The sequence below is a fragment of the Emydura macquarii genome, unplaced genomic scaffold, assembly GCF_026122565.2.
Source record: "Emydura macquarii macquarii isolate MOO-44397 ecotype Brisbane River unplaced genomic scaffold, CSIRO-AGI_Emac_v2 contig_3692, whole genome shotgun sequence".
Lineage (NCBI taxonomy): Eukaryota > Metazoa > Chordata > Testudines > Chelidae > Emydura > Emydura macquarii.
In genome coordinates this window covers 8,058,628-8,079,259 of record NW_027133829.1, presented here as the reverse complement: position 1 = coordinate 8,079,259, position 20,632 = coordinate 8,058,628, and the positions used below count along the sequence as shown (strand labels likewise).

The 20,632-nt window shown below is 45.6% G+C and overlaps 1 protein-coding gene across 4 annotated transcripts in view; it reads right to left on the bottom strand.

Annotated features, from left to right (window-relative positions):
* SH3PXD2A (SH3 and PX domains 2A) overlaps positions 1-20,632 on the bottom strand; it is a 340,171-nt gene that overhangs the window by 189,510 nt on the left and 130,029 nt on the right. For all 4 annotated transcript variants that reach the window (XM_067537043.1, XM_067537044.1, XM_067537042.1 and 1 more), the window contains one exon: positions 5,049-5,125. In XM_067537043.1, the coding sequence (XP_067393144.1) occupies positions 5,049-5,125 (77 nt within the window). The remainder of the gene's footprint in view (positions 1-5,048; positions 5,126-20,632) is intronic.

Genomic DNA, 20,632 nt, shown 5'->3' with positions numbered 1-20,632 from the left:
AAAATTGCAAAGTCAAGGACTCATATGCTATGTACACTCATAAAGACATTATTAGTAGTAGCAATAGTATTAGATCTAGTCTAAATTTTCTAAAATGTTGACAAAAATACAAGGTACATTTTTGAATATTTTCATGAAAATATGACATTTTTGATCAGCTCTAATGATTATTTTTTCATTCAGTGCTCATTTGGCTCTGTACTAGACACAAACATAATGACTCATATGTGTAAGTCTTGGCAGAATCATGGTCTAAAGGTCTGACATAGAGCAGAGAGGACGGACTGGGAAATCTAGGGGAAGATAATTTTCTTTTTAAAATTATGATCTTACAACATGTGGATAATATGCAACAAGCAAGATCAAAATTTTCTCACAGAGCTGCCAGTATTCAGCCCCTCTGAAAATCACCCAACATTATTTAGATGTGAAAATTAGGAGAATACTTAATGCTCACTTAAACCCATTCCTAGACAGGTCAGCAATTAAGCATGTACTTTTTAAGCACATGCTTAAGTCAAAGTGACTTATGCATGTGCTTAAGTGCTTTCCTGAACAAGGATGCTTTCCTGAACTGGAAACTGAGCATGTAACATTTGATACTCAAGTCTGAAAATGTTGGCCTGAGTTTTTCAGAGGGGGTTGAACAAGGGGAGCATAGTGGTTTTGTGAACCAGAACTCAGAGGTCATTCCGCGCATAAAGCACAGTATGTATTGGACACACTCTCACTAAGAGATGTATTTCACCAGCAAAGTTTAGAAGTCGTATTAAATAAAATACCCCTGGCAGAGCAAGAATATGAAGTTGCTCTTTATTTTAAATTGGCAAAAGATCATTAGATGCAAGAAGGAAACTGGTTCAGATGAGCCCAGAGGAACATAATTCACACTAAAGTAATTCAAAGTTTATGGTTAAGAGGGAAATCATCCAGAGATATCAATTCCAGTGGGCAACAAATATTTACAGGCAGAGTTTGCCTGGTCTGTTAGATTACTTTCTAAATTAACCAGCAACACATTCAGAGTGCTGTAGTTTATGTTTATAGGTGAGAAAAAGCACTGAAAATGTTCCCATCTCTGCCCCTCTCCTCTTTCCATTGCTTCTTAAATGCTTCTTATTGCCTTGCCAAAAACTGGCCTAATTATCACAGTGCAGCTATTTCCCTGAGCTGTAATAAACCCATGAAATATCCACAATCCTTGGGAGGTCTCCTTGGCAGTGGGCAGTGTGGGAGTCCAGTGTTCTCAAGTTCAGAAGGTACACAGTCTTGGGGTCTGACACTGGACATTTCACAGACCTCCCTGAGCTTCAACGGCTCCACACAAATGCTCAGACATGCTTTGTCTGGCCTCATTGTTTCTGTGTCTGTTGAAAAAAATCAGACCCCCACATCTCAAATGTGCAAAACAATCTGCTCGGAAAGAGACAGCTTGCAAGCCCAAATGATAAAAAAAAAAAAAAGAAGAAGCTGCAGCATTCTTATCACTCATTTGCCAGGGCCTATCTGAACTTCTGCTTTCCAGGACAGGTGATATGGAAGAGTAAAGCTCAGCTGGTAACACTCAGCCTGAACTCTGGGTCTCAGCCTGCCATCCTTACTCATGAAAGAAGTGCTACTAACTGTACTGGTGCTGCAAATGTAATCAATGGTCATACAGCTAGGCCCTTTGTCTTATTTATTGATTTTAACGCCCCAGGTCAGGTTTCCTGCATGACCGCTTCATGCAATCGCGAGCGTATATCATACCCTTTCAACACTCGATATTCAGCTGCATCCTAATTTTTAGCTCACAAAAGGTGATCTTCTCCCCTGTCTATGCCCCACTTGAATCCCATGTAAGTTATTTCAGAGGGCAAAAGTGGGACTGAAGTGGTGCATAATTCTTTGCAAAGGAAGGAGTCACTCATGAAATCAACACTTCTCCATATTTTATGGGATAACTGTTTTAAAATCAATACATACAGTGGGAAAGGAAGAAAGATATAAAGGAGTGAACACTTCTGAAGTTCTGCGGCTTGATCCTAAGTCTGTAGAAAAACATACTTAGCACTAATTGCTGCTGGGAGGAAACAGTGAATATTAGTTAATACTGTTTTATCCACAAACCCTTCCCTGGTACTCTTCCCAGCTGTTATGCTCCTGATGCACTGCCGCCTAACATTCCTGATCAATTTCATACTGGGGAATTGGGCGACTGTCCAGAATTACACATGTACAAGGGATCTAGAAACGCCTTACACTGTGAACTGTAGAAAATACTCCGGCATTCTAGATCTTAATAAGAACCGTGAAATACTGCCCCCATTGAAGTCAGTGGCAAAACCCTCATTGATTTCAAAGGGGCCAGGATTTTACCCCAGCTAGGACATAACAAGAATCTCTCCTTCCCTCCCCAAACCTTTGTCCAAAATCTCTAATGAACTTTTGAGGCTGGAAATGTTTTGCTTTTCATTCTTATTTGCAACTCCTCTGGACTTCCATGCTCTGGAAGTGGAAGCCCTGAAACAGCATAAAACAGTCATTCCTTGTATGAATGGAAGCAGGATGCAGCGGGAAATTTAAAAAGAAAGCTGCTCTTGTGAGTTTTGCAGGCTCAAAAAGTTTGGCAAAGGGGCTGGTTAAAATCTGTAAAGCCCTACGTGGTCTGGCACCCAGTTCCTTACCTAAGCCTCTATCCCTGTGTCTTGCTATGGGATTCATGAACCACGACATTGCTGCTGGGCCAGCCGACAGACTGACTATCCACTGTGTCACTCTCGCTAACAGTGACGGGCTGGGAGGATCTAGGGCAAATGGCTGAGTTGATCTGACTTAGCCTACCACTGGGTATGGTGGTCTTCAGGGCAGAGCGTGAGAGGAACATGTTTGATCAAGCTTTTCAGTGAGCTGCAGACCGTTTAGGGGCAGGCTCTGCAGAGGTTAATGAGTTTGGGTCGTTTTTAGATTCATGTGAAATACCGAGGCAAAAAGCACCATTAATCAATAAGTAAATTAAATGAATAGCCTCTCTTTGGAGAAGCATGCAGACTGCTTTGAGCAGGGAGTTGGACTAGATGACCTCCTGAGGTCCCTCCCAACACTAATCTTCTGTGATTCTACAAGCGTCTCCAAACTGAGCCATAGCTCGAAATGTGCCCGTTAGTGACTCAGATCTGTTCTAGCAGAAATGAGAAGCCGTTGGAAATGAAGGGGGCTCATTGTGCTCTGCTACAGCTACGGACAGTCTGAAGGGACTTCTCCATGAGCGATGATACAGCATGAGAGGGACAGCAGTTATAGCACTTCAGCCCTAAAGCTAATTGCAACAACTATCGCTGGAATGTACTCCTCAGACATGACCGGTGATGTAACCCTAACCCGGTACTGGTCTGTCTGCGTCTCACACAATGGTGGCCCAGATAACCAGCTTCCAGTTCATGGAGGTCAGAGGAGGTCTGCACCCTCCGGAATAAACTCCTGCCTTCTACTTGTCATGCCTGTTTAGTGAACCCATGACATTATTTCTTACTGCACGTGTCCCATGCAGTTCCTGTCAGAACAAATAATGCTGAGGATACAGTCCAAGCACACATTTTTAAAGATAGCCATTAGGCCAGACACTGGGTTAATTGTTGCACAAAACGCCTGATCTCATAAGACTTTTTTTCACAGTTTTCTTGACTGGATGAGTCAGATGACAAGGACTTCAGTGAAGCAGAATGACTGCTCCCTTTCCACAGGCCTCTGGCTCTGTGGCCTCCAGAGATCTGCACCCAATTTGGGTAAGCGTCTGACTGGAAATGGTTTTGAGACTATATGGTTCCCTCCCCCCCCCATCTAGCTTTTTTTAAAAGGGCAAAAAAATCACAGGAAATAAAAGAGGAAGTCTGGGGTTTAGATTATGCACTTTGGTTGACATGGCTGATCCCACCATAAAACCTGGATACCGATCTTGCTCAGAAATACCTTTTAATTTAGTGTCAGAAGATTAATTATCAACAAGTCACAAGATCAGAGATGGAAGAGGCAGAGTAGGTCACCAGACCCACCCACCACTTGCCAACGCACTGTTCCTTCCTGCAACATATTTTCCAGGGCTTCCCTCTGAATTGGAAACACTGATAGAAAGAGAAGTAAAGGATTTATCTCTAGCTTCATGCAAAGCAGAACCTAGTCTAACAGAATATTACTGGTCAGGTGGGCAGGTCTAACTTATAAAATGCCATATTTGCTTCTCTGCTCCACACTCTGAATCACCCGTGATATACACTAGTCTAGTGCAACCATACAGTTCAACTCAAGTAGTCAGCAATTAAATCCACATTTCTTTGAAATGCTCTAACAGGTGAAACCAGGTTCATGGCCTATACCCTTGGCGAGGTGTATCTGTGCCTGTTACAGCAGGGGCAGACATGGCTGCATCTTTTAGCTCCACAGCCCTCAAGGGCTCTGTCTTCAGCTCTGCAGAGCTCCCTGGGCTGCATTACCTCTCCCTACAATGGTAAAACACGTGACGATTCCTAATGCAGGAATTCTACCAAGACCAGAAAGGCAGAGGGATTTTGTCTGGCAGAACCAGAGTTCACTGCTGAGTTTGAGGTTAAGATGAAGAGTGCCGACATGCTACAGTTTCGCACAGAATCCCTTATCTGATATTAAGATCCTCAACATGTAGGGTATGCTGGTGTTAAAGGTCTTCTGCAGCACTGGACACACGGGGCACCCTGCAGTACTCTGCAGTAGTTTTGTTTGAGGAACCTGTAGGTCAAAGGGCTCCTCTCTGCTCAAGTACCCTACTTCCCACCTTTGCTGATGTTTTAAGAAGGGCAATTTTCAGCTCACCTTTTTCCTCTCCTCTTTCATTTCCAAATTTTTTCAAGCAGACCCTTCCTGGTGCCAGGCTCTGCAAGTCTGATCTGGACGGTGCACACTCTGTAATGGTAACAACAGGAGATTTCCAGCCCTGCACTGTCTGCTAGCCATGGAGATCTTTGATTGATCACCTACCATGGGTTTCCATCCATGGTCCTACAATACTCATTCCTCTGTGAAGATAAAGTTCTTACCCTGCAATATTCATCAATGGGCTTCAGTCTCTTCACAGCTACGTCTCGAATATGACTCCTCCGGAACAGGATTTTACCTGAAAAGGGAATACATAAAAAGAGGGTTTTAGGAACATGGGCTGCACTATGGTATAACATGATAGTATGGAGTGGAAATATGGACCAGTGCTCCATGCAGAAGACCTGGAATCAGATCTGAGTTCCTTTCTGGGCTCAGCCAGAAATTTGCTGTGCAGACCTTGGCTAAGGCAGGTCTACACTCCAAACTTACATCGGTATAACAACATCGCTCAGGGGTATGAAAAATCCACACCCCTGAGCGATGTAGTTATACTGACCTAATCCCTGGTGTAGACAGCTTTGTGTTGATGGGAGGGCTTCTTCTGTCAACATAGCTACTGCCTTGTATGGAGGTGGATTAACTACGCCAACGGGAGAAACCCTTCCATCAGCGTAATAGCATCTTCACTAAAGCGCTACAGCGGCACAGCTGCACCTTTTTAAGTGTAGACCCACCCCTACATCCCTTAAACACTCTAGGCCTGAGTCTCCCCCCTTGTGAAATGAAGATACTAAAACCAGGGGAGTCTTCAGTAACGTCTGCAAAAGATTTTGAAAATTTTGGATGGAACGTCCTACAGGGATACAAACCATTATTACTAATAACCTTCATAGCTACAGACTCCAGTATTACCAGTGGGGCTTCGGCATTTACAAGGAGAAATGGTTAAAACAAACGGCTATCCCTGTACACAGGCTGGCGTCCGGTTTTTTTACTTTTCAGGAGAGCTACAAATATTACAAATATTCCTTTATAAGATTCCTCAGAGAGTCACAATTTGGTCTCGGCTTCCCCCTTTGCTCCAGGGGAGAAGTAAGCGGCTCCAGCTGGATACCTGGCACAGCTTAGTTCCCCCTCTGCAACAGCTCAGCTCTGAGGGCCAGTGCAGTGGGTGAGAGCAGGGCAGAACCAAGGTTCCACCCACTCTTCTCCATCTATTCTCTGCCGACAGCAGCTGCTCATCCCTCCACGCAAACTGAAAATGCAGCTACCTTGCGCAGAGGTCTGTACAGAGTATTCAACTAATGGTAACTCAACCGGCAAACTCTATCTTCAATCATCTTAGCCATGACAATGTCATTTTTCATCTTTTTAAGTGAAAGAAAATCATAATCCTGATAGTTTTAGTGGATGAAATTTCTGCAAGCAAGTAAGGCCTAAATAAATTGTTGGGTTTGTGTTAAACTGATAAAAACAGAATTTATCGAGATGTTCTTGGAAAATGAGTTTCCCACAGGAAAATATGCCTTGGAGTTGGTATTTTTTGGCTGGAAAGGATTATATCTCCATTTCCTTTTTTTGTGGTTTTCTTCCCTTTTTCTCTCATGTTGAGGGTTTTTTTTTTAAAAAAAACCCATTGAGACAAGAATAAATTATACATTCTCCTTGTGGTAGAAGAAGATACTGTCGCCAGCATTATTTAATCCATGAAGCTTCCAAGTAAGATATAGACTGGTCTTTTCATCAATCTCTGCTGCAAACTTATTTCCACTGGACAATGGGGAAGTGAAGGACAGTGGTTCACAGATGATGGGATATGGAAAATGAGGCGGAAATGGAATCGGATCCAAAACCTACATTCCAGAATTTCCTTTTGCCAAGTTTATAGCAGCTGAGCAGGGGGTTGGACTAGCTATCTTCTGAGGTTCCTTCCAACCCTGATCTTCTATGATTCTATGCACCCTAATAGCTAGGAGGTGCTAAATCCATCAGGATGCTCCCACTTTTTCCCTGCTGACTCCCAAACTATCAGTCTCAAAGGCCTTAACGGTATGGTTAGTTTTGTTCCAGCCAAGGAAAAGTGGATACATCACCCGCCAGGAACTAAAAACACATGGTTCTCTTTAATCTTGATAGGTCTTCCAGGACAAAATTGTTATTCCCTAATGCCATAACATTTATGTCCCCATCCCATGAGGTTATGCATTGTAGGATGACACAGTGGCACAGCTTTATGATGCAATGCCATGCTGTAAGAAGCCCCAAAGACATTGTGAAATCTTCACTAGTCCTGAAAGCTAACTTTGTCAATGCTAAGTCATTTAGCAAAACAACAGCTTTGCTGGCATGTGGGGCCTAGGACTCCTAGGTTTTGTCCTTTGCCCTGTCACTGATTTGCTGTGACACCAAGCAAATCACAACCTTACTGTGGTTCGTTTTTCCCATCTGTAGAGTGGGGACAACAACGTGTATTTGTGAGGCTTAGTTAATGTTTATAAAACCCTCCATGATGCTCAAATGAGAGGGTGCAATTATTATACCTCCTTTTTCTTTTTTGACTAACAATGGAGAATAAAATAGCTCCTTTCCCAGCATTATAGAAGTGTTGGTGTGGGCAAACTTTTCATTTCTTTGTGAATTTTATAAATGTGCTGTAAAGAGTAAGCGAAGTCCTAGTTTTGCTGTTTTCAATCCAAGCCACAAACTGAAAGCCAGACTGGTGACCGTTTAAAAACATAAAGGAACCAAAGACTTAAACACATTAAAGATCTCTTGTAAATGTACTTCAGCTTTGCTAAAAAAGAGTTTACAGGGACGCTCGGTCACTGCCAACATCTTCAAAGTAACATAATAAATGAAAAACTGGAGCATAAGAAACGAGATAAATATAATAAGGAAAGTTATATTAAACACAGAGTACAAAAAAGACCACAAGATACGATGAGTCTTAATCCATTCCTTAAATGGAGACGAAAAACATCAAGATGAACTCAGTGTTACTACGAACAAACCCCAGAAGGTGCTTTCATTTTTAATCCCAGGTTCTCTCTATGCAGAACATGCTATCAGAAAACCTCAATATTAGTAGTTAGCAAAGGTCAGAACTGGGTTATGGGCCGACATTCTCAGTTACCCAGTGCCAAGAGAGCATGAGGGTAGGAACACTGGGTTATGAAGCGTTTTGAATGGTACTAGCACCACGGAGGGCCATGCTGTGTGTTCAGGACAGTAGCTATGCTAGGAAAGGGAGCAGAGGAGCAAGAATCTCAGCAAGGTTGACCAACCACTCAGACTCTGGGTTCAGAGGTGTGGAGTGGCTGAGAATGTGGGGTCCCAACCCCAAGGATCCTGGTTGAACATGTAATCTTGAGTGTTCTCCTCCTGGCCAAGTGTCGTCTTTAATTACATAACCACATACTATTTTTTTTCCACAGGACCCCTGCCCTATTCAGTGCACAGTATAGATGTTCAAGGCAGCAGAAGTAAAGCTAGCATTTCCTGACTGTTGAGTGCTTGGCTGTACAACCTTAATAATGCTCTTTTAATACAGTTCTTGCCCTGTGTAACATTGTACTTTGGGTATCGTGGACTTTCACACATGCCATGCAAATCAGTGGCAGAGGGCGGATCAGAAACAGACATTCATTGGAGTCCATATGCCCCTGCTCTGATTGGTATCGTAACAGTACGAAAGTAAGTGGCAGCAATTCTAAAGACAGGCCAACATGATGTCTATACAACCTCAGGAGTACATGCTTATCACGCTGGACCAGGCCACATTAAAATGAGATTCAGTGTTCCACATAGCGGTTCCCTTAGTTGGAAAGTTTCGCCCTTCTGCCTAGTTGTAGCACTGTGGAGGGGGGAATCCACACTACATCAAAACCAGAAGAGCAGGGCTGAGAGAGAAGGGAAGCATTTCAGCCCAAAACAACTTATAAGGGGTGCTGAAAAACAGGTCCCAGACATATCTGTTTAAATAGGAAATTTACGGTTTACAGCCCTTACTATTGCAATGAATCCCACCCAGATAGCCTGCTGTCACACCACAACTGCAACAAAAAAAGATGCAAAATGCCTGGAGATTTTCACATACCTCCACCATAAATGTTTTTTCAATCCTTTTCCCCCTGGGAGATAAATATAAATCCACAAGCTACCTGATGCCACTAACCCATGCTACAGTAGAACCTCAGAGTTATGAACACCTCGGGAATGGAGCTTGTTCGTAACTCTGAAACGTTTGTGACTCTGAACAAAATATTACGGTTGTTCTTCCAAAAGTTTACAACTGAACATTGACGTAATACAGCTTTGAAACTTTATTACGCAGAAAAAAAATGCTGCTTTTAACCATCTTAATTTAAATGAAACAAGAACAGAAATAGTTTCCTTACCTTGTCAAATCTTTTTTTTTAACTTTCCCTTTATTTTTGTAATAGTTTACATTTAACACAGGACTGGTTTTATTTGTTTTGTGCTTTTTGTCTCTGCTGCTGCCTGGTTGCGTACTGTCAGTTCCAAATGAGGTGTGTGGTTGACCGGTCAGTTTGTATCGCTGCTGTTCGTAACTCTGAAGTACTACTGTATATAGTTTTATATAGGGTTTATACAGTTTGACTTTCCTATTACATTATTGAAGGTACTTTTGCCACAACTCTTGCGAATGGATCTAAGGACACTGATTGTTCCATAAAAGGAACTTTCTCATGATGGCACCTTCACAAGGGAGGGAGTAATTAGGTCCATCGCACTATATACATAACACGAAGGAAATCAGTGCTTACTCTGTGCTGCATGGTCACTTTTTAGCCCAAGCAGAGCCACCGAAACCTCAGAGAAACTTATATGAAACTTACCATACGATAAATATGTATCTTGTGCGGCTAGTATAAATATTAAGAGGTATGTTATCAATAATGTAACATTTCATCTGATTTAGGTGTAAAATAACTTGTGCTGCAGCCAACTTCAGAATCTGTAGAATCTGTGGAGGTCAAGTGTGACAGTTACCTCCTAAAAGCATGCAATGCACCTTGCTTTTGTTCTCTCTCTCTCACTCACTCACACACATGCACTTTCTTTCACCTCTCTGAGGAGTTGGGAGATCAACTGTGTCAGTGTGTCGCCAAGCAAACAGTGATGCATTCAATCTAAGCTCATCTTCTCAGAGTGAATTCATTCAATATGGTATATCCACTTCTCTTCTCAGTTACACTTCAGCAGTGTAACGGAGACAAAAGTTTGGTCTGAACATTGCCACAGCATCTCTTCTTTAGCTTCACAGCTTCCCCCCTGGTAACTAAAACCTTCTTTGGGACTAAAGTATTTTATTTTTATGAAGGATCGTGTTCCATCTATATCTGTTTTCATTATTTTTATGCACTGAAGAAACACAGATGTGCAACTGGGTTTGAGACACAAACTTCCTTTACACCCCCCTCCCTTTTCAAACCATGACATTCCCCCTAAAGCCCTGCAGGCAAACACTCAAGCGTCTGTTGTATAATAAAATCCTCAACTGGCCATTAAGCAAGCACAGTGTTTGAACCCACAATGGCAGCCTTGAGATGAAAAAGACACAAAGGAGATAACGTTTGGGGGGCAGAAGAATGATTTCACGCTTCCTGTAGAAGCACCCGCTATTGTCAGTGAGAGGCAGAGAGGGGGTGTCCACTAATTTCGCAATCTAGATACAGAATCGTCTTATTTTTACATCCTGGCCTTTGATGACTTCCTGGAGTCAAACAACCGCTGTTGGGATCCCAACAGGGACAGCATTCACTCCTGACAAAGAAAGGAGGGGTGGAAATTTCACATATGCCCCACTGATTGGGAGGGGGAGGGGGGAAGACAGTAGGAGCATCTCATGGAGCCAGAATTGTTGGCTGAGTTCAGCTGTTAAAGCTGCTTCAATTGATAAGTGCCTTCAATGGTCAGTGAGAATTACTAGTGAGGGTGACAGGGCGCGACAAAGACAGTCTGGGCAGCCAAAAACAGCATCACCATAGCAGAAGCAGTAATACTAGTAGAGCTAGAGAGGGCATGTTAGGATCAGTCTGTCTGTGCCTGTGGATCCTGTTTCCACAGTGCGCAAGCTGCCATGTGAAAGCAAGTCACTGAGAAGTACTACAGAAAGCCTGGGAACCACAGAGCATAAGTTGATTATAAAAACAAAATAAAACACGCCTTGTAGAGAAACGTTCCTCTGCTAAAAGAGAGATGGGGGGATATAGTCTCCAATGGACAATTAAAACTGAAAGCCAAAGAAAGCAGGGAAGCCTGGCTGAGGGACCGTAGTGCAGGACTGAGAGCAAGAAACTCCTGAGCTTCAGCTTCTGCTCTGATGTTGACCTCATTCTCTTGGGCAGACAAGGCCAATTACTTAGCCTCTCTGGATGTCAGGCTCAGCTCCACAATGGTTTAGTTACTGTTTGTGTGGCGCTTTGTAGGGGTGATTAAAATGATTCATTTGAGAATTTCTCTAACTGCCATCACCCAAAGCACCATACGTTTCTGGAAACTCCTCTAGTAACGACACCATCTACAACTCTTTGCCACCACTCAAAAGCAGGAGCCTCTCCATATCAGGAACAGTGGTGAAGACAAACAACACCGAGCACAAGTCAGGTTTGTGTGTGGTATAAAGCTCTCCTTTGATCACCCCTGTTGCAGGGCTGCTCTCTGCGTGCTGGCCCCTACGCTGACCCCACATCACCAGAGAATCATCCTTTCGCTAGGTTAATCCTCCCTGGGCTGGTTCCACAGCTTCACGGCCAGGATATGCTGAAGTGGAGGAAAGTGTCCGCTCCAGGCCAGAGGATCTCAAGTTTCACATGGTCACAAGTCCCTAGATTCCTTCAAGAGAGCAAAAGCAGCTCATGACACAAAGGATGCAGAAATGTTCATTTTCTTAGAGCCGATGGTAACACGCCTAGAGTTTTCTTTTGTCGGGTTCTTTTTTGAGCATGTTGGGGCCCAGGCAATTCTCTCTCTTTCTCATTCTCCTTCACACAAACAAGCATGCACACACACAAGCTTTTCTTAAGAGGCTCCAAGGACATCTACCAAATCGCAAATAAACTATCTTAAAGACAAAGCAAAATTACTTTCAAAACAAAAATTACTAGGTATATGGTCACTTGCAACATGAGGGGAAAGGGGTAAGAAGAGGCAAGCTGGGCAATTCAGGCCTTAATGAAATCCCTTTCCTGCGTGTGCTCCTCTCCTAAGATGAGGCTGGAAAAGTACACGTTGCATTGCATCCAACGCCTCCAACGGTCTCCAAAACTATCCATTTCCAAATGTCAAGACTAACGAGTGGAAATCACTGGGGTTTAAAAACCAGTCATGCTAGCAAGATCTGATCATCAACACCACAGGGAAAAACGTCTTCCTACCACATGCTGCAAGAACCAGCTTCTCTCCTTTGTCAGGTTATACGGGAGTCCTGCTTTCATCCATACACAATGGGGCCCATTAAACAATCAGCATCTGCCAACAGGTACCACACAGTGGCATCTGAAATATTGCCCCTTGCCCTCTACTAAGACCAGGAAATGCCCCCAGTGTGGTTCCTGTTAGTAAATGCTGACTTTCTAATGGGGACCACAACACTCATCAATTGTCTTCAAAGCTTCTGTTACGCACACTGAACTCTTGGTTCGTAACTAGATACAGCTTGACAAAGTGCCATCGCACTCAGTTGGGGCTTGATCCAAAGTCCATGTAAGTCAATGGGAGCCTTTCCACTGACTTTGGTGGCATAGTCCATCCGGTCCTTGATGAGGCCAAGTTGCATCTGTTGAAGCGCAGACCCCGTAGCCTGCAGGGACCAGACCTATACAAATATTAACATTGGATATGGTGTTCTTCCCATCTCCTGCGTGTCTCGTCCCCTTCAGATTTACCATCAACAGTACCGGTAGTCTGACACCCACAAGTCAGAGACACTACCTCATAGCCAATGGGCCAGCGCCAAGAAGGCCGTCAAAGAGTCTTTGAGCAATCTCCACTGAGGTTGATGGCCGCTGTGGCGAGGTCACTGGATGGAGACTGAGTTGGTTCGCAGCATCTTTTCCAGTGTAGTTTGGCAATGATACATGCATAGTAAGATCCTGGCCACATCCTTTGGTATGATTGGCAATAACGCTGCTAAAGAGACTCCACCCTAGAGTTGGTTGAGCACAGGAGGTGTGACTAATATTTCCACTCCCATGGCATAAATCTCAAAGTACTTTACGACCAGAGTTAGTTAAGTCTCACAACAACCCAATGCTAGAGGCAAATATTCTCATCGGCATATTACAAGTGGGAACTGAGGGGCCGAGGGGTGAAGAGACTTTATAAGGTTACAAAATGAATAAAGAGCAGGGCAGGGAATAGAACCAGTCCTTCACTCTACCCATAGACCACACTGCTGGCCCGAAGTAGAAAGAAACACTGTGCAGATCTACTTTACATTGGCATGCAGTTCATGAAGAAAAGACCCTTCTTTTCAGTAAGAATTTTACTCTAATCAAAAGCAAGCTCTCCCGATTTTTGCCATAAATCAGGGTGGATCATCCTCAAGGGAAGAGCAAAATTAGGTCGTCTGGGAGGAACACGTGCTAAGATCAATCCAATTCAGCAGCAACGTAGCTCCTCAGAGCAGTTACGGTATTTGGGAGGTGGCAATTACAGCATGAATTTAAACAAACAAACAAGGGGGTGGCAAACATAACTGGATGACTGTACTCGTCAAGCCCTGGAAATCAATAAAAAGTTCCGAGTGCCACAAAACATTTGAGCTGTGCAAATATCCATACAAAGCAGTGTCCAGAAATGTAAATGCCATGCATTTTATGAAACAGAGGTCTCTCTTTTTTCTTTTAAAGGAAAGTGCTGTCCCCAGAGCATCATCCATGTTAAGCCTCTGATCCCGGCCAAGCCAGAGTTTCAGTGCAACTAGGAAGATATGTGAACAAACTATTAACCAGCTCACCTACCACTGCTGACTAAGACCAAATCTGGCTACCATTCTGGGACAACACACTTTGTGTCTATCTCACTGCCTCTGATGTCAGATATCAGCTTGCGATCCATTTAAAATCTCAATCAACTGCACCATTCCCAATTAAGGGTGGCCAGATTTTTGGACTAATAACATGCTTCTCATGCAAGGGATTGCATGCACCTCTCTTAGGGGTTGATCCTGTGTCTACTGAGAACAACAGTAAAGCTGTTATTGACCTCAGTGGTGCAGGATCAAGCACCTAATGCTTGGAGCTTGGGCAGCAACTTCCTTTGTGCGTGGACCGTGCGCTGCCCACGGTAGGTACCAGTGGCATACAAATGATACAGAAATAATTGCTAAGACTATTGCCTGTGGCTGAGAGAAGGTGGGTGTGTATGTGGGAACTCAGCGCAGCTGGATGTTGTGTGTGGATTTTTACTGGGTGCCCATGAGAGGGTCTGACAGCTGGAGTGGTGTGGAGTTGAGGGAGCATGTCACGGCAGAGCCCATCATTGTGAGGCAAGCCTGTGAAAACCACCCCCCCATCCCTTCTTCCCCACAATTAATCTAAATGCATTTTTTTCTTTTATTAATCAACAATTCTATTAACAGTTCTGCCAAGACACCAAGGGGCCATCCCAGCCCTAAACAGACTATCCACTCGTTCTTATTCTGCACCTTCCATTCTGGTATCTGATCATGGTACCTAATGGGATACCCCCAACCCGTACCAATAAATCCCTCCTAAAATAACTTGTCTGTAAAATATATGACCTACAAAGAATCCACGATTGTGTGGTGCAGTATAAAGATGTTATAGGCACATGTTTGGCCTGATCAGCACAATCACTCATAGCTTCTCCGTGTATGAGTAACACGGGCATCCCTAACTAATGCTGACTAAACCTTTCCACCACCAATGACATGACTGGTGGTGGGCACCGGACCAGGCCGTGCCTCTAGGTGCCTGTGTATTCAAGTAGGTGCCTCACTTTGAGTGAGAGCTTTGCAGGACAGGGCGCCATCCTGGGAGGTGCTGAGCACCCTCAACTCCCACTGACTTCAGTATCTCACAGGATCAGGCCCTCAGGTGGTAAGCTCCTTGGAGCAGGGACTCAGCACTGAATGCGGATGAGGTGTATTGACCATTATCGTGCTGTGCGATTAACCAAGAAACAATCATTAACAATGCCGACTCTTGTCTAAAGAGAATCCCTTCAGACTTGCCTTTTCTCTGGACTTTCATTTGCAACAAGGAACAAATGCAGTTGATCTAACAAGAAGTCCCTGGATCTGCTCAGAAAGACCGCAAGTTCCAGCAGAGAGGGGAGCCGTGATTTCTGTGCCCAGCTCTGCCGCTGACCTGCGCCCTACCCTGAGACAAGCTGCCCGGTAACTCTGACGTGCCTCCATTTTTGGATGCCCATCTTGTGGTGACTAGAGGGTCTGAGCACCACAACTCTGGCTGGAGTCAGTAGGGGCTGCAGGTGCTCAGCGCCTCTGAAAGTCAAGCCACGAGTGACTCGAGCCAGGTATCCCAAACACTGATGGAACCCAAATTGTTGGACAATTTTGAAACAACCATGTCCCTTCGCTCTGTGTCTCAGCTTTCTCGCCAGGGGATATCAATGCTTGCTGGCCTTTGAAAGCACTTTGAGACCTGTAGTAGGAAGCACTATGTCTGTGTTAAGTGCGATCTGCATAAGGGCTTGTCCATACAAACAATTTGCAGCCAGCTGGGGTGTAAATCCACCCTGCACTAGCTGACCACCCACGAACTGTCCGTGCGGACCCTGGTGACACACACTAGACGTTGCCCAGTGCTCTTTAATCTACTTGTTTCAGAAGGTGGCAGACCTAAGTACACTATGGATCTTTGGGTGTGCAACAGCCCAGTGCACATGGACTTTAGGCCACGTCTACACTACATAACTACGTTGACCTAACGTATGTCAGCACGCAGTGAGGGGCACTGTGGGATGGCTCCTGGAAGCCAGTAAGAGCAAGCAATGTAAGCAATGCAGTGTCTACACTGACGCTGCGTCGACCGGTGACTCTACGCCGCTCGCGGAGGTGGTGTTACTAAATCAGTGTAGAGAGGCACTCAACGTCAGCAGGGCAAGGCAGCTTTTACGTCGACCTAGCTGTGCAGTGTAGACCAGGCCCTTGTGCACAGTAGGTTAACGCTGGGTGGATTTACACCCAGAAACTAAATGTTCATAGTGGCAAGCCCTACGAGATCGTGCCTGCAGATGAGAGTCCCTTTGAATCTTCTGATGCGCTGCTCTTAGCAGGAGCCACTACTGTCCCCTCCTGCCTTGAGCATCCTGGATATTTTCCAGATTGTTAAAGTTTGCCTTCTCCGGCAGAGCCACTTCTGCTGACAGAGTAGGAGCTGTACATAATTAACAAAGTGCCAATGTTAGACCGAGTAAGCCCGTACCAAATTGCACTGTCACATTTCAGCAGCCCTTCCCACTGGAAGTCAGAGAATAAAAAGGCTCATTCAGGGATTAGCATTTGGACCAATTACTCCCCCCTCCAAAGGAAAAGGGCCTTGAGCAAACGTGACAGGGGGATTCTCGACCTATAGACTCTTTCGTCTCCCTTTCATGTTTAATACGTCCTTTTCATTGCCTGAGGAGAAAAAAAGAAAAGGACTGGGAACAGATGCATTTTTGTTAGGGTTTGGGATTTTTATAAGGGTTACTGCTGCCAGTGTGATTTTAAAAAAATCGTTGTTGCTAAAATTTCTTTTAAAAAATTCCCATTGAAACGAAGAGGACCAAAAATCAGATTTAGGAATGTGAGGTAATAATTCCCCTTGAGGAACTTGATTAATTACATCTGAAGCACAGATGCGGAGCACAGAGCAGCCAAACTGGACAGGCTGCTAACAAAATACACACCCAAACAAGCCAGGCCTTCTCTCTCAGCATCACCACACAGGAAAGGCAGCTCCCCAAATGCTGTTTGTCTTTGGGTCCTGGTGCGCTGTGCCATGCAGGGTTGGCCGTAGTTTATAAAGTCCTAATGCCAGGGACCTCACATAAGCCTGAGGGGTGGTCCAGGCCGTAGACTTGTAGACTCCAGGCAGAACCCCACTAGTGGACAGATGCCATCGCCACCAGCGCCACACAGAAAGATCACTCTTGGAGACAGACTCTCACCCTCATCCACCCGTTCCGTTGTTATAATTCAAGAAAATGCTCATATCAGGATTGACGATATTATGCAGAAGAGAGACACGAGTTATTATGATGTATTATCTTATCCTCAGAAATGACCCATAACTCTTGATGGTGTGGGGCACAATTTAAAGGTGGTGGAGGACGTGACCACCCCACCTGTCACCCCTGGATCCTTTCCCACTCCTCCTGCGCCTCCCACACCTGCCCCAAGCCGGCACGACCGTGCCCCCGCTCACCTCAGAGCTCCTTCCCCGCCTACTTCTCCCATCGCCTCCCTGCTGTGGGCACAGCATGGGCCAGAGCGGGCTTCGGACATCTACTGTGGAGCATTGGTAACTGCAGCTGCAGGCAAGGAAGGGGCAGGACTCAGGGGGCTTTCCCGCGCCCCCTCTGGTGGAGATTTGCTGCCAACCCCATCTCTCTTCCATGCTCTGGGCTAGGGGCTCAGCGGGACTCAGCAGGAGTGCTAGGTGCCAGTGCCTTTCCCAGGCATGTCCCCTTCAATGGCGCTCAGCCCGACTCCCACCCTGGCAGAAATCGGAAGAGGGGAGCATGTGACCCTGCATCTCTCCTTCACCTCCCCCATACACACACACAGTACCTCTGATTATCGTAGTGGCACTTGGCCCAGTTTGTTATCAGACTTGTGATTGATGGGCTTATTTTCAATGTCCACAAACATCAGAGCAGCCCTCATCAGATGGAGGCCCCAACCTGGAACCAAATAAGCTTGCATCGATTTCAATCATACACCAGACAAGAAGAAAGGCTGATAATAAAATTATCTTCTTATTGCTATTTTGGGGAGCGTTGTTGGACTCAAATGTAGCTTTCAGTAATGGGATCTCTTGTTCCATAATTTATGAGTATGCGTGTCTTGAACAATTTTCCACTTGGGAAATTAATCCATTCTGCCTATCGGGGGGGGAAAGAAATCCCCTTGCAGTTTGAATTGGATTTGATATGGTCAATTCGATATGGTATTGTTCTCTGCTCCTTGTCACGAACTGTTGTGTTGCGATGCTGTGAGTTGTGCAAACTCTTCTACGTCACACCCCAGAGATGGATGTACTTCAGTGGTGGGTGATGCCCACATACAGTACCATGAAATCAATAAGAGCTGTGCCGCTGATTTCAATGGAAGCAGAAGGTCCCCCAAGCGACACTCTTGCAATGGGCATGTAATGTACATACTTCCCCCCCGCACCCCCCCGGATCCTGATCCTGAGTGTTTAAAAGAAAAAACTCTACAGAATGGCTCTGTTACTATAGTCTGCAAAACATAGTGAATCTAACTCTGCCTTCAGTTACACCTATCCAAAACAGCTGAATTCAGTGGGGTTCAATGAGTGCACCCACAGGCAAAATGTAGCCCCATCTCCGATGATTATTATTTATATTTAGTATTTGTATTCTATTCTGGTTGCACCTGACAACCCCAACCAGGGTGGGAGCCCCACTGGGCTAGGAACTGTACATACAGAGTCCCTGCTCTGAAGAGTTCACAACATAAAAGGAAAGACACAGAGACAAACAGATGTAGAGAAACCTGAACCAGAGTAACTTGACCCATAGTATGAACCTTGCAAATTACAGTGAAATTTCTCCCCATTCACATACAGGCCCCACTCCCTTCATGTGTCCATCTGCCAGTTCTTGGTTCAGTCAGTCTCCTGCATGTCCTCGCCACAGGGAAATACTCAGCCTAATTCTGGGAGACATGCAACAAAAGAACAACTCACCACTACACCACAATGCCAAAAGTGTCCCTGGCTCTGTGCTGGATCAAGCAATGGATGGGGGCTGTAATCCACCCTTCACAAATACTCGGACAGGGGTCAGTCCGTGGGGCTCCACTTAACCATCACAGCATGTTTTGTAACTTCACAGCCCCAATCTGATTTGAACGTGCAACACAAGCTCCTCGGTTTCTCAGTTAGCTGAAGCTTTAATGCCCATCACCCTAGAACCATTGCGGCAGGGGTGGCAGAGAAGTAAAGCTGCTAATTCTGCTGATTCACAGTATTTGGAGTCTGAAAGGGGTCAGCTTCTGCAATCCTCCCTAATCCAACGCCCCCTCCCCCCCCTCCGATTTAACAAGTATGCAAGTAGAGCACACACCCACCCATTCATTGCCAGATCAAGATAGTGGGATTCAGTAACCTGTTGTATGAACAGAGAATTCCAGACCAGGTGACTCCAGCTGGATGTTGGGTCTCATTAGATACCTGGGCAAAGTGGTGATTTGGAGGGGCGCCTAGCCCGTGAGTGACAGGCCAAGGGCAGAAAGGCCTTGCTAGTGTATTCGGGGTGGGGTTAAGACAATCCGGGTTTGTCTGCATCAGAGAAGTTTGCCCCGGTGTAGCTACCACTATGTGAAGCCCCAGTGCAGATGGGCTGCATCAGTGAAAAAAGAAATCTTGCATTAGCGCCAGGGAGGTTAACTCCCAGCTGTTGCGACTGCAGCAGCTGTTGCAACGGGAATCCCCTTCTTGGGTGGGTATACCTGGGGGAGGATGTACCCTGGGGTTCCCCTCAACAGCACCCCCACCAGCCACTCTAGCAGCGCACGAGGAGAAGGGAGGCAGAGTCACTGAGAAGGTACCCTGTAGGCCGTGCTGCCGGCTTCTCTTCCTGCCCAGTCTCCGCTTCGAGTCCAAACAGCTGGCACCGGGCGGGACCTTGGAGCTCTATTCCTGCACCAACCAGGCAAGGGAGACCTGCTCCTCCCACAGCATTATGGGAAAGACGTACTCTCTAAGGGGGACCCATTCCTCCAACGCCCACTTCTCTAGGGGACCCACAACCGACCACCACGCAGCCCGCGGCAGCAGGGTGCCCAGCCTGTGCCACCAATGCTTCTGCTGTGAGAGCTGCTAGGCCGGGGGCCACTTCTAGGAGCCGCAGTGCAGCCCAGGGAGCTGGAAGCTGGGTGGATCCTGAGGTCGCAGAGCAGGAGGGTGGGCGGGGGAAGAGTGAGAAATCAGTGGATATTTTTGCATTGAGGACAGAGTATTCTACACAGGAAGTGTCAGGTGTATCAGTGACCGAGGCAGATTCTCTCATATCTGTGGGACTTAGACGGCTCCCCATCACCCCACAGTCTGAGCACCACGCAATCATTACTGTAGTTATCCTCCCAACAGCCCTGTGAGGCAGGGCAGTGCTAGTATCCCCATTGTACAGATGGGGACCTGAGGCACAGAGAGGCTAAGTGACTTGCCAAGCTCACACCGGTAGCCTGTGACCTCGCAGAGAATTGAACCTGGATCTTTCAAGTACCAAGCTTGCATCCTCACCGCTGGACCCTTTTTCCTCCATATCTACAGCGGGGCTCAAGGCACACAGTTCAGATCCAGATTACAAACACGCCCAAGTTTGAGGCTGGCGATTGCCAGGATTTCATTTTAGCCCATTTGCAAAATTCAGGTGCAGGTTCAGATTTTTAAGAGTCCCGGGATGCTTAGATCAAACGTTTTGGTTCAGACCCATCGCTACTGAAGCCCCAGGAGAATGGCTTCTGTTTGGGAATCATTTTCCATTTTTAGTGCTGTCTGGAAAAGAGGCAAGAAAAGTGCCCAGGAAGGGAGAAAAACAAGTTGGAAAAATAACACTT